Source organism: Schistocerca cancellata, chromosome 5, assembly GCF_023864275.1.
Source record: "Schistocerca cancellata isolate TAMUIC-IGC-003103 chromosome 5, iqSchCanc2.1, whole genome shotgun sequence".
NCBI lineage: Eukaryota > Metazoa > Arthropoda > Insecta > Orthoptera > Acrididae > Schistocerca > Schistocerca cancellata.
Genome location: NC_064630.1, coordinates 491,494,869 through 491,514,016, shown reverse-complemented (window position 1 = coordinate 491,514,016; position 19,148 = coordinate 491,494,869). Strand labels below are relative to the sequence as shown.

The window sequence follows — 19,148 nt, the reverse complement described above, 5'->3', positions numbered from 1 at the left end:
ATGGTATACTTCGAAACACTTGTGCCTCGCCGGCCGGTGTGGCCGACCGGTTCTAGGCGCTTCAGTCTGGAACCGCGCAACCGCTACGGTCGCAGGTTCGAATCCTGCCTCAGGCATGGATGTATGTGATGTCCTTAGGTTAGTTAGGTTTAAGTAGTTCTAAGTTCTAGGGGACTGATGACCTCAGACGTTAAGTCCCATAGTGCTCAGAGCCATTTGAACCATTTTTGAACTTGTGCCTCCACCAGCATTGTACTCTGTCGTCAGGTTGCCACAGATCACCGCCTGTCCTTTACAGAGAGGAGGCGTTGGCTTTCAATACCTTGTCGCCTAATCGTGGTTTCACCATCCTTCAACCATTTTCCATTTATGCATACGACAGTATCACGCGAACTGCCAAGCAGCTTCACCGTTTCCGAGGCGCCGGTTGTAACAATCTGCTCTTTGTAAAAGTCGCTACGTTAATGGATTTCTCCATTTTGGGGCCATATTCTACACTCATCTTTGCTCGTCTTATGTACTTTCCTAACCGCTTCATGTACCCACAATGCCACCAGGCGGCATGCAATCTGGCTTTGAGCTGGAAATAATGTTCTGGCTAAACAGTGTTTGCTGGCTGTTCTATGCTCTGTGTAAACCCGTTATAAGGCTATGGAAACCAGTTGTTCACCCGATACTTTCAACTTCAGTCCACTCTGCAGCTCTGCATAATGGGTGACGTGAAAACTCCACTACAGTACTCTGATATGTGGTTCTGAGTAGACAAGACGGCTTGCTAATGCATCTGAAGATGACCCTGAGTAATCGAAACATGTAATCTAATTAAAATGTGCAACTGACGGGACAATAAATGAGATTTATCTTAACATTCAACTAGGCTCACTCAGTGGCGACCGGGAGCTCACCGCCGAGGATAATACTAGTGCGATCCTCACCACAAAGACACTAGACAGCCGAACAACCAACGATATTCACTGTGCAACACAATTAAAGTATCACTTGTTTGAAGCCCCGTAACTGTTTCCCATTGCGACGCATAAGTTTGAAATTTCGCTCGACCTCCCTCTTTAATCTCTGTAGTCCGCCTTGATGCAAAACACCGTGTTATTCGTTTATTTCTTTATTATCCCAAACTAGTTTCGGCGACAAATATCACCATCATCAGAGGGTTTTTTTAATCTAAAACATGCAGAAAATGGCATGGTTGTACAAACACAGTAAAACATTATTACATTTTTACAATTCGTCTTTTGAAATATAGTTTTCTATTGATACTTTCATACTAAATGGTTCAAATGGCTCTGAGCACTATGGGACTTAACATCTATGGTCATCAGTCCCCTAGAACTTAGAACTACTTAAACCTAACTAACCTAAGGACACCACACAACACCCAGCCATCACGAGGCAGAGAAAATCCCTGACCCCGCCGGGAATCGAACCCGGGAACCCGGGCGTGGGAAGCGAGAACGCTACCGCACGACCACGAGATGCGGGCCTTTCATACTACCTTATTTATTATATGTTACAGCATATTTTAAGCAATTGTTGGCACTGTTGGCGACATATTTTATGTGCTCTTTTTTTCTGTTGCCGACTTTTTACTTAGCGAACATCATGTCATCTGCAACCATGTGGGCGGCTGTTAGTAAACAAACTAAAAGGTGAACGTCGTATGTCACCAGTATACACTTGGGGCTGTGGTAGTGTTGTGGAAACAAGTTATTTGGTGTGTACTGAGCTGTTGCTTAGCTATTCGTGTACTCACGTTCGTTGGATGGTATGTGGCTGCTTTTATACACAGAAAAACAAAAACTTTTGTGCTTTGTTTCTGATCCAGGCTATTACGCCATCTTGCTATTCGGGTGTGTCGCGAGAGGCGTATCGCAAGTGGCGAGAAAGGCTATGAAAAACTGTAGCGCGAATTACGACGACTTCTGTTCATTATTTATGTCTCTGTGTGTAATGGGGAAGTGGTTCTTTTGCGTGTGTGTGATTTCTGTTCTGTGTCCTTGGTCAGTTCTCTCAGAGCGGTAAAGAGCGTGTTGTTGCAGAGTGTTGTGTTTTCATTTATTACATTTTTCCCTTTGACTATAGCCTTTTGTATGTAGTATGATATATTCCAGCGTTGCTGAATTTGTCTGGGGTTTTTCCGACTGGTCTTAGTCTTTTCTGAACTGTTCTGAATGTTATTGGGATCCCTCGCTTTTCCAAGATGTTTCCCATTCTATGTGATATTTTGTTATTGTATGTTAGTGTGTACCCTCTCTCTCTTTTTTCTAAAGTGGTGTGGTCTGCTGTGTTGTCTGTGTGTACTGCATGTTTCCGTTTTACCTTGTTGTTGTGTTTGTTTATGATGTCTGTTTTGTAGTCGTTTTCAACAGCAATTTGTTTCATTATATTTAGTTACTGTGTATAGTTTTCTGGTTTAAGAGGTGTTCTGTTTATCCTGTGGAGTATGTGTGTGAAACTGGCATATTTATGCACTGTCGGGTGGCTGGATGAGCTCTGGAAAATAGTGCTGCAACAACACACTCTTTACCGCTCTGAGAGAACTGCCCAAGGACACAGAACAGAAAGCACACACACGCAAAAGAACCACTTCCCCATCACACACAGAGACGTAAATAATGAACAGAAGTCGTCGTAATTCGCGCTACAGTTTTTCATTGCCTTTCTCGCCACATGCGATACACCTCTCGCGACACACGCGAATAAAAAGATGGCGTAATAGCCTGGATCAGAAACAAAGTGCAAAAGTTTTTGTTTTTCTTTGTATAAAAGCAGCCACATACCATCCAACGAACGTGAGTACACGAATAGCTAAGCAACAGCTCAGTACACACCAAATAACTGGTTTTCACAACACTCACAACCCCAAGTGTATACTGGTGACATACGAAGTTCACCTTTTAGTATTTGTTTACTAACAACCGCTCACATGGTTACAGATGACATGATGTTCGCTAAGTAAAAAGATGGCAACAGAGAAAAAGAGCACAGAAAATATGTCGCAAACAGCGCCAATAATTGCTTAAAACATGCTGTAACATACAATAAATTAGGTAATATGAAAGCATCAATAGAAAACTGTATTTCAAAAGACGAATTTTAAAAATTTAATAACGTTTTACTGTGTTTGTACAACCATGCCATTTTCTGCATGTTTTAGATTAAAAAACCTCACTTATGATGGTGATATTTGTCGCCGAAACTAGTTTGGGATAATAAAGAAATAAACTAATAACAAGGTGTTTTGCATCAGGACGGACTAAGTTTCTGATATTACTGTTTTTCTATGCAAACACGGACCAAATGGAAGAGTTCCAAGATAATATTATTGGCTCTGTAGGTCAATCTTGATACAGATGGTTTCAGGACTTCGGCTGTTCAGTATAAAATGTCAAATTAAAACACCTTCAGTTGTGTAAATTTGTAGTTGCTATTTTATTTGTGCAACCAGTTTAAGCGCTACATTAAGCCCTCTGACCTAGATGTAGGATGAATTCCACCTGTGGTCGAGTCATTCAGTGACTGGTATCCGTAGATTACTCCTTAACACAGGCATCCCTTCGATCGTCACTTACCGACTGTTAGACTAACATCATTAACCCACCTTCCATATCACATGAAAATCGGAGCTGTGACCTTTACCTCGCTTGTGGTCACACATTGCTGTTTGAGGCGTCGCCGAGCCCGAGGGAGACGCCGCAGGGCATCATTACAAAGGAACTCTGTAAGCATCTTTGAGCGAACTTTCAAACTTATGCGTCGCAACGGGAACCAATTACGAGGTTTCTAAAACGCGATCCTTTAATTTTGTAGCGGAGTGTATGTGCCACGAAGCTTAGCGAGAAGGAAATCCGTCGAGTTTCAATATCCGCCTACTATAAAGACGTGCGAGATTACTCTTCAATTGGAGTCAAAATATTTGCTAGCTATTGACTTACTCATACATGATAATAGATACAAGTCGAATGGTGCCAAATCACGTGAATGGGGCAGATGTTCCAACAATCCATACTGAGATCCTCAGGTTTTCGCACTAACAATGCACTTCAGCGGGCAAGCAAGTTGTCCCGAATTTTTCTTTTACTGCCAGGCCTTTTTTCGCATTCTTACTCCATTCAAATGACTTTTTTATTAGTAGTAATTGTTTTACCTTTTGCAAGTTAACAATAACAATTACAGAACACACAGGCTATAATTTTTTCGCCAAATGAAGTCAATTTCACCATTCATTTGGTAGGGTCACAAGCTTCGTTTGTACATAGATTGCTGTATCGTTTCTTGAGCGGAGTGAGTAGCACGTTTTCAAAGTTTTCTTGTCCCTACAGGGGATTCCCATAAAAGTGCTCTTTTTGCTTATCTGTCTTCCTCCACTCTCTTCATATGCCCTTACAGTCCTAGCAGGCTTTCTTCTATTCTATCCGTAATACTACAATAGGTCTGCGTCCTGGCATGAGAAAATAAGTTTCCTCTTTTCTTACCCGATCAAGTCGGGAAATTCTACGTGATCTCAGGTAGCTCATTTCTAAAGCTCTAAGGAGGAGGAGGAGATTAGTGTTTAACGTCCCGTCGACAACGAGGTCATTAGAGACGGAGCACAAGCTCGGATTAGGGAAGGATTGGAAAGGAAATCGGCCGTGCCCTTTCAAAGGAACCATCCCAGCATTTGCCTGAAACGATTTAGAGAAATCACGGAAAATCTAAATCAGGATGGCTGAAGACGGGTTTGAACCGTCGTCCTCCCGAATGCGAGTCCAGTGTGCTAACCACTGCGCCACCTCGTCCGGTAAAAGCTCTAACTACCTTTGTATTTCTTTCTGTGAGTTCCCAGCACTCACTTCCATAACTTGTTATTGGCTCCACGGTGGATTTGTATAATCGATTTTAACCTGCAAACTAATTGGCGAGGACCGAAGTACAGGATTTAATTTTGATGACGAAGTCTCTTCCCTCCACCCCACAGCATAGATGGTCCGTCTTCTCAAAACTGATTTTTTAACCGCTCGTTCTATATTCTTCCAACAACTTCCTAAGTATGTAAGATATATCCTCAGCATTCTCTGCTGCAACGACCTGATCGTGAGCACATAAAGTGTGTACACACAATGGTTTCCTAATCTGATCTCCATGCCCACACACCTTCTACACCAGCGATCCAGTACCTTCTCCACGGACACCTTAAAGAGTGTGGGAGGCAGACAGCATCCTCATTTCAGTCCTTCATGATGTGTAAGACCAGCAGGATACGGACTGCTGGAGTAGAAAGACTACGTCCAAGTCCACAATACACCTAAGTCGGCCGCGGTTGGTCGAGCGGTTCTAGGTGCTTCAGTCCGGAACAGCGCGACTGCTACGGTCGCAGGTTCGAATCCTTCTTCGGGCATGGATGTGTGTGGTGTCCTTAGGTTAGTTAGGTTTAAGTAGTTCTAAGTTCTAGGGGACTAATGACGTCAGATGTTAAGTCGCATAGTGCTCAGACCCATTTGAACCATTTGAATACACCTAAAATATACTTTTTTACTTTATTTACTGAGACACATAGAGGGTTTTACACTGGTAGCTTGCTAGAATAATAAAACAACTTATTGTTTTACAAACAAACTCAGCAATCGGAACACTCGAACAAATATTTACATATAGAATAATTAAAGCAAAAACAGTTAAGCAAAAATTGGTTTTATAGGAATGCTCAAAAATCTAAATAGTAAACAAGCTCACACACAATGTTTGAACAGAGGTTTAATTAAAGAAAATTTTAACTTGAAACAGTTAAGCAAACTATAATTTTGTAGACGTGCTCAGCAGTCGTAAGAGAAAATCAGACTTCAAACTCTTGACTAAACAGATCTTAACTAAAACAAAATTTAACTAAAAATTTTCAGTGCAATAAAACTAGGAAAAATTCGGATACTTTAAAATTACTTGGATATAAATCTATAGCTTTATTCGAAATTCAATGGAAGACAACTTCCTCACCATGCTAATAACAATATATGACATGTTTATCACATGCCGTTTACCTTAACTGACCTAGGCACCGGGCTATGCGTGGAGGAATTTCAACAAAGTTACAGAAGTAGGTTGAGTCTATCTAAACAGGAATAAATACAGATAATTCTACTAATCAGCAAGATAGTTGGTAATAATGAATGGAGACTCATACTTCACTTTAAGACAACTAAAAAGAAAAACACGAAAGGAACATAAAGCTTGATTTAAACTAATGATTACAAAGGGCTCAATTCAGACTGACACCCTTTCAAAAGGTGCATTAAAAGGCTTTCGGAAATCAAGGTATAAATTACTCTCAGCCACCTTTAAAAGGTGGATTAAAATATGTAGAAAAAAAATCTTGAGGCTCCTGTAAAGACCAGTTCTGAAGCTTAAGCAATTCAAGGGAGATTTACATCTTTAAATAAATATATGCAACTGAAAATACTGTGGTTGCACAGAGCAGTCTTTAAAGGCAGAAAACAATGTTTCAGACCTTAATCAAGATAGGAAGATTACAGTGACCCAGTCTGAAACGACGAGTACTTTATCTTGTAGAGCCACCCTCAGCTCGGAGACAGAAGTTCCAGGACTGCAATACCAACAGCCAATTAGCAACCTGCAAGTTTCGTAGACCGTGAGGCACCCGCCGAAACTCGCGCCCCGCCCGCTACCGAGGGCAAGGGAGCGTCTGGGAGCGCTCGACAGCTTGGCGCGAAAGCGCAAAAGCAGCTTGAGTCGCGCCGGACTATCACCGAACTTTTCGGGGCGGACGTCTCTCCCACAAAAACAAGTACACTGAAGATCACGCTACACTCACCTATCACTGGACAGTCATGTACCATTCTCCCACCGACGCCGCAGCCTCAAGAAATCGAGGCTGCGACGGCGGATGAGGACACAGAAAACCATTACACAGAGCCCTGGCAGGTGGAGGGCCCAAGACGCAGACCAAAAAAAACACCGGCACAAACAAGCGAGCAACCAAACTCGCTAGGCAACCGAAAGGCGCTGTTGCCTACACCCACTAGCACACCTCAGGCTAGCAACATTAACACACAACCCAACGCAAACACAGTTGTGGCGAACAACAACAAAACACACAAAGCCACAACAGTGCCCACACAACACAAGACTGGTTTCCCCCCAGTTGTTATACAAAACTATGGGAACCTTAGTGCCCTTAACACTGCATTCGCGGAAAGGCACATAAACAGCACATTACATGCAAAGTACTCGGGGGATAGGGCCTCACTGTACGTTGCCACAGACACAGAATATAAAGATCTTCTGACCTTCCTCAAAGATCGGAAGATCGAACACTATACGTACAGGACGCTGGACGAGAGAACCCAGCAGTACGTGATCAAGGGAGTGGATCCCAGCACCCCCAACGAGACAGTACATGCGGCCCTCTGTTATTTGGGATTTGACTGTAAAAGTGCCTCCCGGATGACAGGGTTCCGTACACACGCACCGTTACCACACTACATGGTTGAGTTAGCCGACACGGCTGATTCCCGCGCCATCCTGCAGATAAAGAGCTTTCTGCGGATGGACGTGCGTGTAGAACTCTACGAACCACCCAACGTCCCCCAACAATGCAACAACTGCCAGCGGTTCGGCCACTCGGCCCTCCGCTGCGGCCTGGCAACTCGCTGCCGCGGATGCGCTGGCAACCACAGATCCAACACCTGCACACAAACACAGCCAAACCAGCGACGTTGTGCCAACTGCGGTGGGCCCCATGCGGCAAACTTCAGACAGTGCAACTCATACAAACAGGCGCTGAAGCGAAAACAAGACAGAAGTAGGGTACTGTACGACATACCACGCCCAAGGCCAGCGCCGAACCCAGTAAGGAACGGCGTAACGTTTGCCACGGTTACACGCCCTGGCGGAACGGCACAGGCTGCGGAACCTCAGCGCCCTACACACACACGAGAAACAACCGCTGCAACAGCCACACAACAGCCACAGACAACACCTGAAACCCAACAAGCATCGGTACCAACACCTATGCCCCCAAACAACACGACCCCACTCCCGGAAATCACGAGCTGCGAAGAAACGCACCATATACAAGAAAACACATCCACACAAGAACCCCCCGAACCCCAAGCCCAGAGGCGGAATAAACGTACACGCAAACACAGAGCGGGGAACACGAAATCACCACAACAGGCCACGCAGCAACAACAGAACAGCAACACACAGGAAAACAGTCAACAAGACACCGAGACTGTAACTCACACTACCATCCCCCTCACCACAGAAGTAACTCAGGCGCCACAACCTCTACCACGAAACACAAATGCCGCCCCAAACAACACACCAATACCTGCACAAGCGGCCGCTAACACCACAACAGCACCTCAGGCTGCCACACCTAACACCAACACATCACCTGGGGGAATACTGGAAACACTATTCCCCCGACACACGACCATTGAAATCCTTACCAAGGTGCTGATGGCCGTCACTACACTTATCACCCAGCTCATGAGCGCCGAACCCGGGCAATACTGGGCTGTCATACACACTGCCATCACAACACTCTTTCACACTCTTACATGAATAATACGCCACACCCGGCCCATAACGCAGACACACACACACTATCACGGATCCTGTTCTGGAATGCAGACTCGATCCACAACAAAAGGGCAGAATTTGCCGCGTTCATGGAGCGCAAGGGAATCCTTGTCGCGCTACTGAGCGAGACTAAACTCAAACCGCACAAACAATTAAACTTTCCTGGCTACTGTGTCTATCGTACCGACCGACCGGGCGGCGCCGTGGCAGGTGGAACTGCAATCGTCATACACAAAGACATCGAGCACACAAACATAGAGCTCCCTGAACTGGAAAAAATCGAGGCTACGGCCGTCAGAGTCAAGTTCAACGGAGCCTACACCACACTGATATCGGTATACAACAGCCCTGTAGGCATTTCAACACGCGATATCAGCACACTACTCAACATTTCACCGCGAGTAATAGTCGCTGGAGATCTGAACGCAAAACACCCAGAATGGAATTCACGCACACGAAATCCCAACGGCAAAAAACTGTACGAACACTCACTTGGCAGAAACTACATCATACTAGCGCCGACTGAACCGACGCACATTCCCTATCAGAGGGGACACAGGCCAGACGTGATAGACATGGCCCTCATCAAGGGCATTACATCGACACTCAACGTTTCCGTTGAAAACGATCTGCCCTCAAACCACCAACCTGTAATACTATACATTGAGGAAACACTGCAGCACATGGAACAACGTAAGATGTTGGACTACGGGCGTGCGGATTGGACAAGGTTCAAGCAAACGCTCGATAGCCACATCCCACCTATACACGAAATTAATGAAACAGCACAAATCGACGAGGCAGTAGAAACCCTCACTAACGCCGTCCAGGACGCAATGGCAGGCACCATACCTGATCGCACCTCACAACAACATAGTGCGGCCCTGCCCCAGGAAATCCTGGGCCTAATCTCGATGAGGAATCGCCTCAGGAGACAATGGCAGCGCACCAGGCGTCCGTACTTCAAACGGCACATTAACAGACTACAGGGCATCATACACGATAAAATACAAACACATAGAACACAACAGTGGAACCACACACTCGAAGGGCTGGACACCACACGACCTGGCGTGTGGCAACTAGCCCGACACTTCACCAGGGAGAAAATATACACGCCAACACTTCAAGGGCCCGACGGACCTGCATACTCTGCGGAAGAGAAAGCAGAACTAATGGCCCGAACACTCGCAGCGTCATTCACACCGAACCTGGTACCATCAGATCCAGCGTTCACACTTGCTACTGACCAAGAGGTTACACGCATTCTAGCCCAACCATCGCGCGACGACATTCGACATGCTAGCACAGCCGAAGTCTCCTGGGCCATAATGCATTCCGCTGCTAGGAAAGCCCCTGGTCATGATGGCATTCAAAACCGTGTCCTCCAGGAGTTCACGGATAAAGCAACTGAATACCTAACACACATAACGAATGCCATACTAAAACACCAACACTTCCCCGCCTTTTGGAAGACGGCCAAGGTCCTGATGTTCAGGAAGCCGGGGAAAGACCACAGCCTCCCACAAAATTACCGACCCATCAGCCTTCTGAGCTCGCTCAGTAAGATTGTTGAGAAGGTGATTCTCAAACGCATCACTAGGCACTGCATAACAAATGACATCCTGAGACCGGAGCAATTCGGCTTCAGAAATCACCACTCCACAACACAACAACTCCTACGGGTCGTTGAACACATAACACATGGCTTCAACATAAACAAAGCTACAGGGGCAGTGTTCCTGGACATCGAAAAGGCTTTCGACCGTCTATGGCACAACGGCCTCATCCGCAAACTCAGCGACGCGGGATTCCCCGACGGGCTGCTGCGTCTAATACACTCATACCTCACAGACAGGAGTTTCAACACTGACGTGCAGGGAAAACAGTCAACACGACATGGTATACACGCGGGAGTACCCCAGGGAAGCATCCTAGGGCCCCTACTGTTTAACCTCTACATAAACGATCTCCCAACCACACACAACACAATGATGGCAATCTACGCGGATGACACAGCCATCCTTGCGCAAGATTGGAAACCATCAAATATTACGTCACGCCTACAGACTGCACTCAGAGTGGCTGAGCCTTGGTTGGAGAAATGGCGTGTTAGAGTAAACGTCGACAAGTGCGAAGCCGTTCTGTTCACGAGAAGACCGAAGCAACTGCGCAAACACCGCTACTGCAGACCAATAACTCTACATGCACGCCCAATACGTTTCCGCGAGAAAGTCAAATACCTCGGTGTCTGGCTGGACCGGAAATTACTCTGGGGGGACCACATACAACACATGACCAACCGAGCTAGCGCGAGGCTCAAACAGCTTTATCCTATGCTCAACAGGCGTAGCACACTGAACAGAAGGGTGTCGAGGTCCATGTACATGACACTTATCCGACCCCTGATGACGTACGCAGCTCCCGTCTGGGGATACGCTGCGCCTACACGCCTGCGCCGTCTGCAGCTCATACAAAACAAGGTACTCAAAATCATAAGCAATGCTCCACGATACACACGCATCGCGGACCTTCACCGGGAATACCGACTTGAGACTCTCACGGAGGTAATCCACAAACTCACCACAAGACTATACAGAAACTCCAGACACTCGCAGAACCCGTTTATTCTGAATCTGGGGAACTACGACCACAACCATAGATGGAAACATAAAAGACCAAAAGACATACTTGCAAGGACATAACATCTATGGCCAAGCTTACGCAAACATAACGGCACAGGCGAGCCCCTGTTAATCAGACGCATTTACTGGATATCCAGCTGAAATACACTGCCGAATAACTGGCACCATACAGGGAAGCCGTACCGTACACTGCACGCAAACAAGCTCCACACATCCCCCACACAGTGAGATGATCTATGGCCGATCTCCCACTACTGTATAACGATATTGATTGTTCCAGGAAAGTAGCAGCCGCAGCAACTGGGACACATCGCCATCGCCTGTCACGGTAATGATGCATGATACCTATACTAACAAATCCAACCTTGCATGAACTATCGCAGCTAGTAAGCCACTACTGCTCTTACTACCCATCCCACTGTCGCAGAGGTTTTTTTCCCACGGCACGAGCCATGGCACTTTTTTCCCTCTGCTCTTCAAATCGCTACCCTCACTCGCGTTTCGTCCACTATCTATCACCTGATGGACCGTGTTAATGCGTAGCCTTACCCAGACGCACGGACAACATCACAGCCCAGCATCCTGTGATCCACCCACTAGATAACTAACATGTTTACGGAGGTGACAGTAGAACTTTTGGTTTGGTCACCACGTTGGTGCGGGCGTGGAGGGGCCCCATCTCTCTGAAAGCTCAATGCCCCAAGTATTTCAGTGAGGCTATACACACTTCACCGTCGAAACCCAGTTATGCCACACAACGCGCAGCTCCTGTGAAGCGTTGCAACAGCCGTTGGCCGCTCCGAAGTCACCACTCCCGCCTGGGCGCCCCTTTGCCTGCGACGCTCCTCCAAGGCGTTCTGCCCCTTCACACACGCGGCCGTTCCACCAGCAGCTCGCGATGCCCTCTCTGCGTCGCCTGCGAGTCGACTATCCACCAGCTCCATCTGCAGACTCGCCTTTCAGCTCCCCGATGGCTCCCACTTAAGACTACGACCAAACAACAGAGGTCAATGCCGGTATTATACTTGCGACGTAAACCCTCTTGCCAACAAGACGGGCGCTACGTACCTAGAACGCAGGTATCAACTTCCGTCCGTCTTACGGCGGAACTGGAGAAGGGTAATCAGAGCTATCTTCATTCGACACCTTAGGACTAGCACACAGGTCCTGTACCTCTCCTGCTATAAAAAATCCGAGGGCTTTTGATTAACGAAAGACCGTATTAAAAAGGACAATACTGACGGTTTTGATTTATTACTGAAAATGTGATCATTAATGATGCCTTAGTAAGTTATTTATTCCGTTCCATAATAATTAGAGGCAATATTCATTATTATAACCAGACTGAAGTTACAGTAAAGTAAATTTAATTAAAGTATTGCTAGCAAATTTAGATTTTATCTAGAAGTATACAAATATTGCACATTTCTTTTCTTGCTGTTTTTCAGAGTGTTATTTTGTGATGGAGTTACTGGTTCATACTCTGGCGTTGGAATAGTGCTGAAGGTCCATTATTATTTGTTCGTTCACGTCACTTCCTATATATTTAAGATAAGAAATTTTAATGAGCTTCATTTATAAATTTCTTGAGTTCTGTGCATGTACGTAAACATTACTCTGGGGCTACGTAATTCCTGCTATAATACATTCGCGGAAAAAAGTCGCAACATCAAAAAATAATTAATGTAGAGTAATGAAATTTCGGGAATATACACTCCTGGAAATTGAAATAAGAACACCGTGAATTCATTGTCCCAGGAAGGGGAAACTTTATTGACACATTCCTGGGGTCAGATACATCACATGATCACACTGACAGAACCACAGGCACATAGACACAGGCAACAGAGCATGCACAATGTCGGCACTAGTACAGTGTATATCCACCTTTCGCAGCAATGCAGGCTGCTATTCTCCCATGGAGACGATCGTAGAGATGCTGGATGTAGTCCTGTGGAACGGCTTGCCATGCCATTTCCACCTGGCGCCTCAGTTGGACCAGCGTTCGTGCTGGACGTGCAGACCGCGTGAGACGACGCTTCATCCAGTCCCAAACATGCTCAATGGGGGACAGATCCGGAGATCTTGCTGGCCAGGGTAGTTGACTTACACCTTCTAGAGCACGTTGGGTGGCACGGGATACATGCGGACGTGCATTGTCCTGTTGGAACAGCAACTTCCCTTGCCGGTCTAGGAATGGTAGAACGATGGGTTCGATGACGGTTTGGATGTACCGTGCACTATTCAGTGTTCCCTCGACGATCACCAGTGGTGTACGGCCAGTGTAGGAGATCGCTCCCCACACCATGATGCCGGGTGTTGGCCCTGTGTGCCTCGGTCGTATGCAGTCCTGATTGTGGCGCTCACCTGCACGGCGCCAAACACGCATACGACCATCATTGGCACCAAGGCAGAAGCGACTCTCATCGCTGAAGACGACACGTCTCCATTCGTCCCTCCATTCACGCCTGTCGCGACACCACTGGAGGCGGGTTGCACGATGTTGGGGCGTGAGCGGAAGACGGCCTAACGGTGTGCGGGACCGTAGCCCAGCTTCATGGAGACGGTTGCGAATGGTCCTCGCCGATACCCCAGGAGCAACAGTGTCCCTAATTTGCTGGGAAGTGGCGGTGCGGTCCCCTACGGCACTGCGTAGGATCCTACGGTCTTGGCGTGCATCCGTGCGTCGCTGCGGTCCGGTCCCAGGTCGACGGGCACGTGCACCTTCCGCCGACCACTGGCGACAACATCGATGTACTGTGGAGACATCACGCCCCACGTGTTGAGCAATTCGGCGGTACGTCCACCCGGCCTCCCGCATGCCCACTATACGCCCTCGCTCAAAGTCCGTCAACTGCACATACGGTTCACGTCCACGCTGTCGCGGCATGCTACCAGCGTTAAAGACTGCGATGGAGCTCCGTATGCCACGGCAAACTGGCTGATACTGACGGCGGCGGTGCACAAATGCTGCGCAGCTAGCGCCATTCGACGGCCAACACCGCGGTTCCTGGTGTGTCCGCTGTGCCGTGCGTGTGATCATTGCTTGTACAGCCCTCTCGCAGTGTCCGGAGCAAGTATGGTGGGTCTGACACACGGTGTCAATGTGTTCTTTTTTCCATTTCCAGGAGTGTATTTGTCTAGGTAATATATTTCAGTGAGTAACATTGCAAGATCAGAGACTAATGTAAGCTCGAGGAAAGCCACTGCAAATATAAAATGCTGGTATGTTAATAACCAATGTAACCAACGGAAAGCTGACTCAAAGCATGCATTTTCTTCGATGGGTACCGGGTGTCATTTGTGGCACGGAGGTCCATGCCTGTTACTCTTCGTCGGTCTATAAAGAAACGGTTAATGCTGTTTGTGGATGTTGCTGGAGTCGTCGTCCGATGATGTCCCGCATATGTTCGACTGGAGACAGATGTGGAATCCGAGGCAACATGTCGACACCATGTAGAGGATGTTGGATGACAACAGCGGTATGTGGGGGAGCGTTATCCTGTTATAAAGAGCCCCTGGAATGCTGTTCATGAATGGCAGCACAACAGGTCGAATCGCCAGATTGATGTACAGATTTACAGTTAGCGTGGATGGGATAAACAGGAGATTGTGTCCTGCTGTCAAACGAAATTGCACCCAGACCATAACTCAAGGTGTATGTCCGGTGTGTCTAGCAAGCCGAAACCCTGGCTGCAGTCCCTCAACTGACTTCCTTCTAACCAATATACTGTGATCACTGGCACCGAGGTAGAACCAGCTTTCATCAGAAAACACAACAGACCTCCTTCCTGCCCTCCAATGAGCTCTCACTTGACACCACTGAAATCACAAATGGCTGTAGTTTGGAGTCAGTGGAGTGCACGCTACAGGGAAACTGTGTCGATTTGTAACAGTTCTTTGTGTCATTGTGATGCCTACTGCTGCTCAAACTGCTGTTGCAGTTGCAGTACGATGCCCAGAGCCATACTCTCAGCACGACGGTCTTCCCTCTTGTTAGAGCCACGTGGCTAACCGGAACCCGGTCTTCTTGGGACCGTACATTTTCGTGACCACCGCCACCAGCAGCCATGTACAGTGGCTACATTCCTCCCAAGTCTTTCTATCGCAGAAGGAACATCCAGCTTCTCGTAGTCCTGTTACACGACCTCGTGCAAACTCAGTGAAGTATTGATAATGGCATCTTTGTTGCCTTAAAGGCATTCTTGACTAAACATAAACTCACCAAGTCCAATCTCAAAGGTAGTTAACGCTCACGACCGTTACAGCGTGTATTTAAAGAAAACCTCGTTTGCTTCCGCATACTGGCGGTACTAGAGCCACTCTTATGCGACTGGCGCGAAATATGAACAGACATCATGTTTCAGATGTAGAAACACGCCTACCACCTTTCTTTTATGTCAAACAACTACATCTTGTGATTTCTCCGTACCAGTGTAGAAAGTTTTCAACTGTCTATAATTTCAGTAATGGTCATTTATTTGCTATTCCAAATTATTACTTTTGATTTTAATACCGAGTTAAAGTAATTGATAACATTTTCTCACTGTTATTTTGTACCAGGTTGTTGTGTTGCTTATATGTGTGTGGACGTTCTATTGACGCACGTTTGCTTAAAGAAATACGTAATTGTTACTGTACGTATTATCGATTAGGTAATGAACAGATATTGTCCAATTGGACTGGCGACAATGAATTTTTCATATTATTCCATTACGTTTTTCTGTGGGCCATTCGAAATTTCGTAGTATCCATTTCCTTTTCGTATTTTACTGGGCGTGAATGCACTGTTATTACATACATTAATCGAAATTCAGCTAATCAGAAGGTAGAGGAAGTTATTTCTAAGAATAGCTACAGTGTGTGATCAAAAGCATCCGGACACCTGACTTACAAGTTCGTGGCGCCCTCCATCGGTAATGCTGGAATTCAGTATACTCTTGCCAGACCCTTAGCCTTGATGACAGCTTCCATTCTCGAAGGCATACGTTCAGTCATGTGCTGGAAGGTTTCTTGGGAAAAGGCAGCCGATTGTTCACGGAGTGCTGCACTGAGAAGAGGTATTGATGTCGGTCGGTGAGGCCTGGCACGAAGTAGCTTTTCCAAAACATCCCAAAGGTGTTAAAAAGGATTCATATCAGGACTCTGTGCAGGTCAGTCAATTGAAGGGATGTTATTGTCGTGTAACCACTCCGCCACAGGCCGTACATTATGAACAGGTGCTCGATCGTGTTGAAAGATGAAATCGCCATCCCCGAATTGCTCTTCAGTAGTGGGAAGCAAGAAGGTGCTTAAGACACCAATGGCCTGTGCCTGTGCAGTGATAATTCCACGCAAAACAACAGGGTGTGCAAGCCCCCTCCATAAAAAGCACGACCACACCATAACACCCCGTCCTCCGAATTTTGCTGTTCGCACTACACACGCTGGCAGATGACGTACACCGGGAATTCGCCATACACACACCCTGCCTTCGGATCGCCACATTGTCTACCGTGAGTCGCCATCCCATATAACGTTTTTCCACTGTTCAATCGTCCAAGCGAGGCGTCGTTTGGCATTTACCGACGTGATGTGTGGCTTATAAGCAGCTCCTCAACCGCGAAATCCAAGTTTTCTCACCTCCCGCCTAACTGTCAGAGTACTTACAATGGATCCTGTTGCAGTCTGGAATTCCTGTGTGATGGCCTGGATAGATGTCTGCCTATTACGCATTACGACCTTCTTCAATTGTCGGCGGTCTCTGTCAGTCGACAGACAAGGTCGGCCTGTACGCTTTTGTGCCGTACGTGTCCCTTCACGTTACCAATTTACTATCAAATCTGAAACAGTGAACTTAGGGATGTTTAGAGGTGTAGAAATCTCGCGTACAGACGTATGACACAAGGGACATCCAATCACCTGACCACGCTTGAAGTCCGTCAGTTCCGCGAAGCGCCCCAGTCGGTTCTCTCACGATGTCTAATGACTACTGATGTTGCTGATATGGAGTACCTGGCAGTAGGTGGCAGCGCAATGCACCTAATATAAAAAACGTATGTGTATGGGGGCGTCCGGATACTTCTGATCACATAGTGTAGTTGTACGCTTCTCACTGATAATTACTTATCCACTGCGGAAACGGCTGCCCCAAAAATTGTCTTTTAATGATTATGTTCACATGATCGCGGTCGCGTCCGATAAATTCATATTGACCGATTAGCAATTGGGAGGTTACATCTTCAGTCGCCTCGCAAGTCAGAGCGTACCGTTTTCCAGTCCTCTCACGAAGGAAAAATCACTGAACCCGGGCGTTCCGCATGGCAGTCAGATACACTGACCTCTCGGCTTCGGAGGTGGACGGCATAGAACCGAGGAGCCAGTAATTAACGAATAATCACTATTAATTGTACTGCTCTCAATGCTGTATTAATTCTGCAGTGGAAAACTGAACTTTACTGTCATGCTTTCATAAGTCTAGCAATTTGTAGTAACTAAGTCTGGTGATTTATAAACTTTTAGGGTTTGCCAATTTCTAAAAATAATAGAAATCGATCAACATCGGTACGAACTTACTCTAAATGATCAAACAAATAATGTAGCCACTCTGTACTTCTTAATACCATGACAAAAAACTCTTTTTTCTCCAGTTCAGCATTTGATTTGTTAATAATAATGGTAAACATTTTTTGGTTCTGCAGGTTGCACAGAAGCCAGACAAGTGGGACGACGTTTTCAACGCAACGAAAGAAGGAAGTCCCTGCCCTCAGCTGAATGCGGAGGGGAAGTACATCGGGAACGAGGACTGCCTGTACATCAACATTTTCACACATATGGTAATATTTAAAGTAGTAGCAGTAGAGGTAGTAGTAATAGTAGCACAAACAATATAAATTTCCCATGCCATTTCTTTGTTTTCATAACTGACAGTAACAGAAGATGCTTTTCTACACTAAAAAGAAATGACAATGACAAGTCTGACGGCACGCCGGAGTCTTCCCACCATTCATGTTAATCGATCTGGGGAAACCAAAGAAAACCTAAGCCATGATGCCCGGCCAGGGATAAGGCGCGTAATGTGCAAAAAATAGTAAATGGCAAACTCATTGTCAAAGCAGAAGGATGAGTGATGATATTTCGTTAAAATATCCGCTGAGAAATGATATCTAGCATTAGACTCACCCAAAAAAGACTTCGAGAAAACCTCATCTTCATGATCCTCAAGGGAAAGCCTCACAGTGTTGAGTTACGCGTATTCCTCACACTTATTGAATTTTCTAGGCTTTTAATAATTTTGTAATGCAAGTACTTGATTTGTAATGAGTCTGTGTCGGCGCAGGCTCAGAAGTTATGGAAAGCCATACCTCGCCACACAATGATAGCCCGAAATTGGCTGCACTAGCTCCAATTACAATTTGTACAGAAACCAGATGGCAGTTATAAGAGTCGAGGGACATGAAAGGGAAGCAGTGGTTGGGAAGGGAGTAAGACAGGGTTGTAGCCTCTCCCCGATGTTATTCAATCTGTATATTGAGCAAGCAGTAAAGGAAACAAAAGAAACATTCAGAGTAGGTATTAAAATCCATGGAGAAGAAATAAAAAGTTTGAGGTTCACCGATGACATTGTAATTCTGTCAGAGACAGCAAAGGACCTGGAAGAGCATTTGAACGGAATGGACATTGTCTTGAAAGAAGGGTATAAGATGAACATCAAGAAAAGCAAAATGAGGATAATAGAATGTAGTCGAATTAAGTCGGGTGATGCTGAGGGAATTAGATTAGGAAATGAGACACTTAAAGTAGTAAAGGAGTTTTGCTATTTGGGGAGGAAAATAATTGATGATGGTCGATTTAGAGAGGATGTAAAATGTAGACTGGCAATGGCAAAGAAAGCGTTTCTGAAGAAGAGAAATTTGTTAACATCGGGTA

The 19,148-nt window shown here is 46.1% G+C and overlaps 1 protein-coding gene across 1 annotated transcript in view; it reads left to right on the top strand.

Moving 5' to 3' along the window:
• Positions 1 to 19,148, top strand: part of LOC126188620 (venom carboxylesterase-6-like) — a 134,246-nt gene that overhangs the window by 9,522 nt on the left and 105,576 nt on the right. The window contains exon 2 of the mRNA XM_049930222.1: positions 17,921 to 18,055. Within this exon, the coding sequence (XP_049786179.1) occupies positions 17,921 to 18,055 (135 nt within the window). The remainder of the gene's footprint in view (positions 1 to 17,920; positions 18,056 to 19,148) is intronic.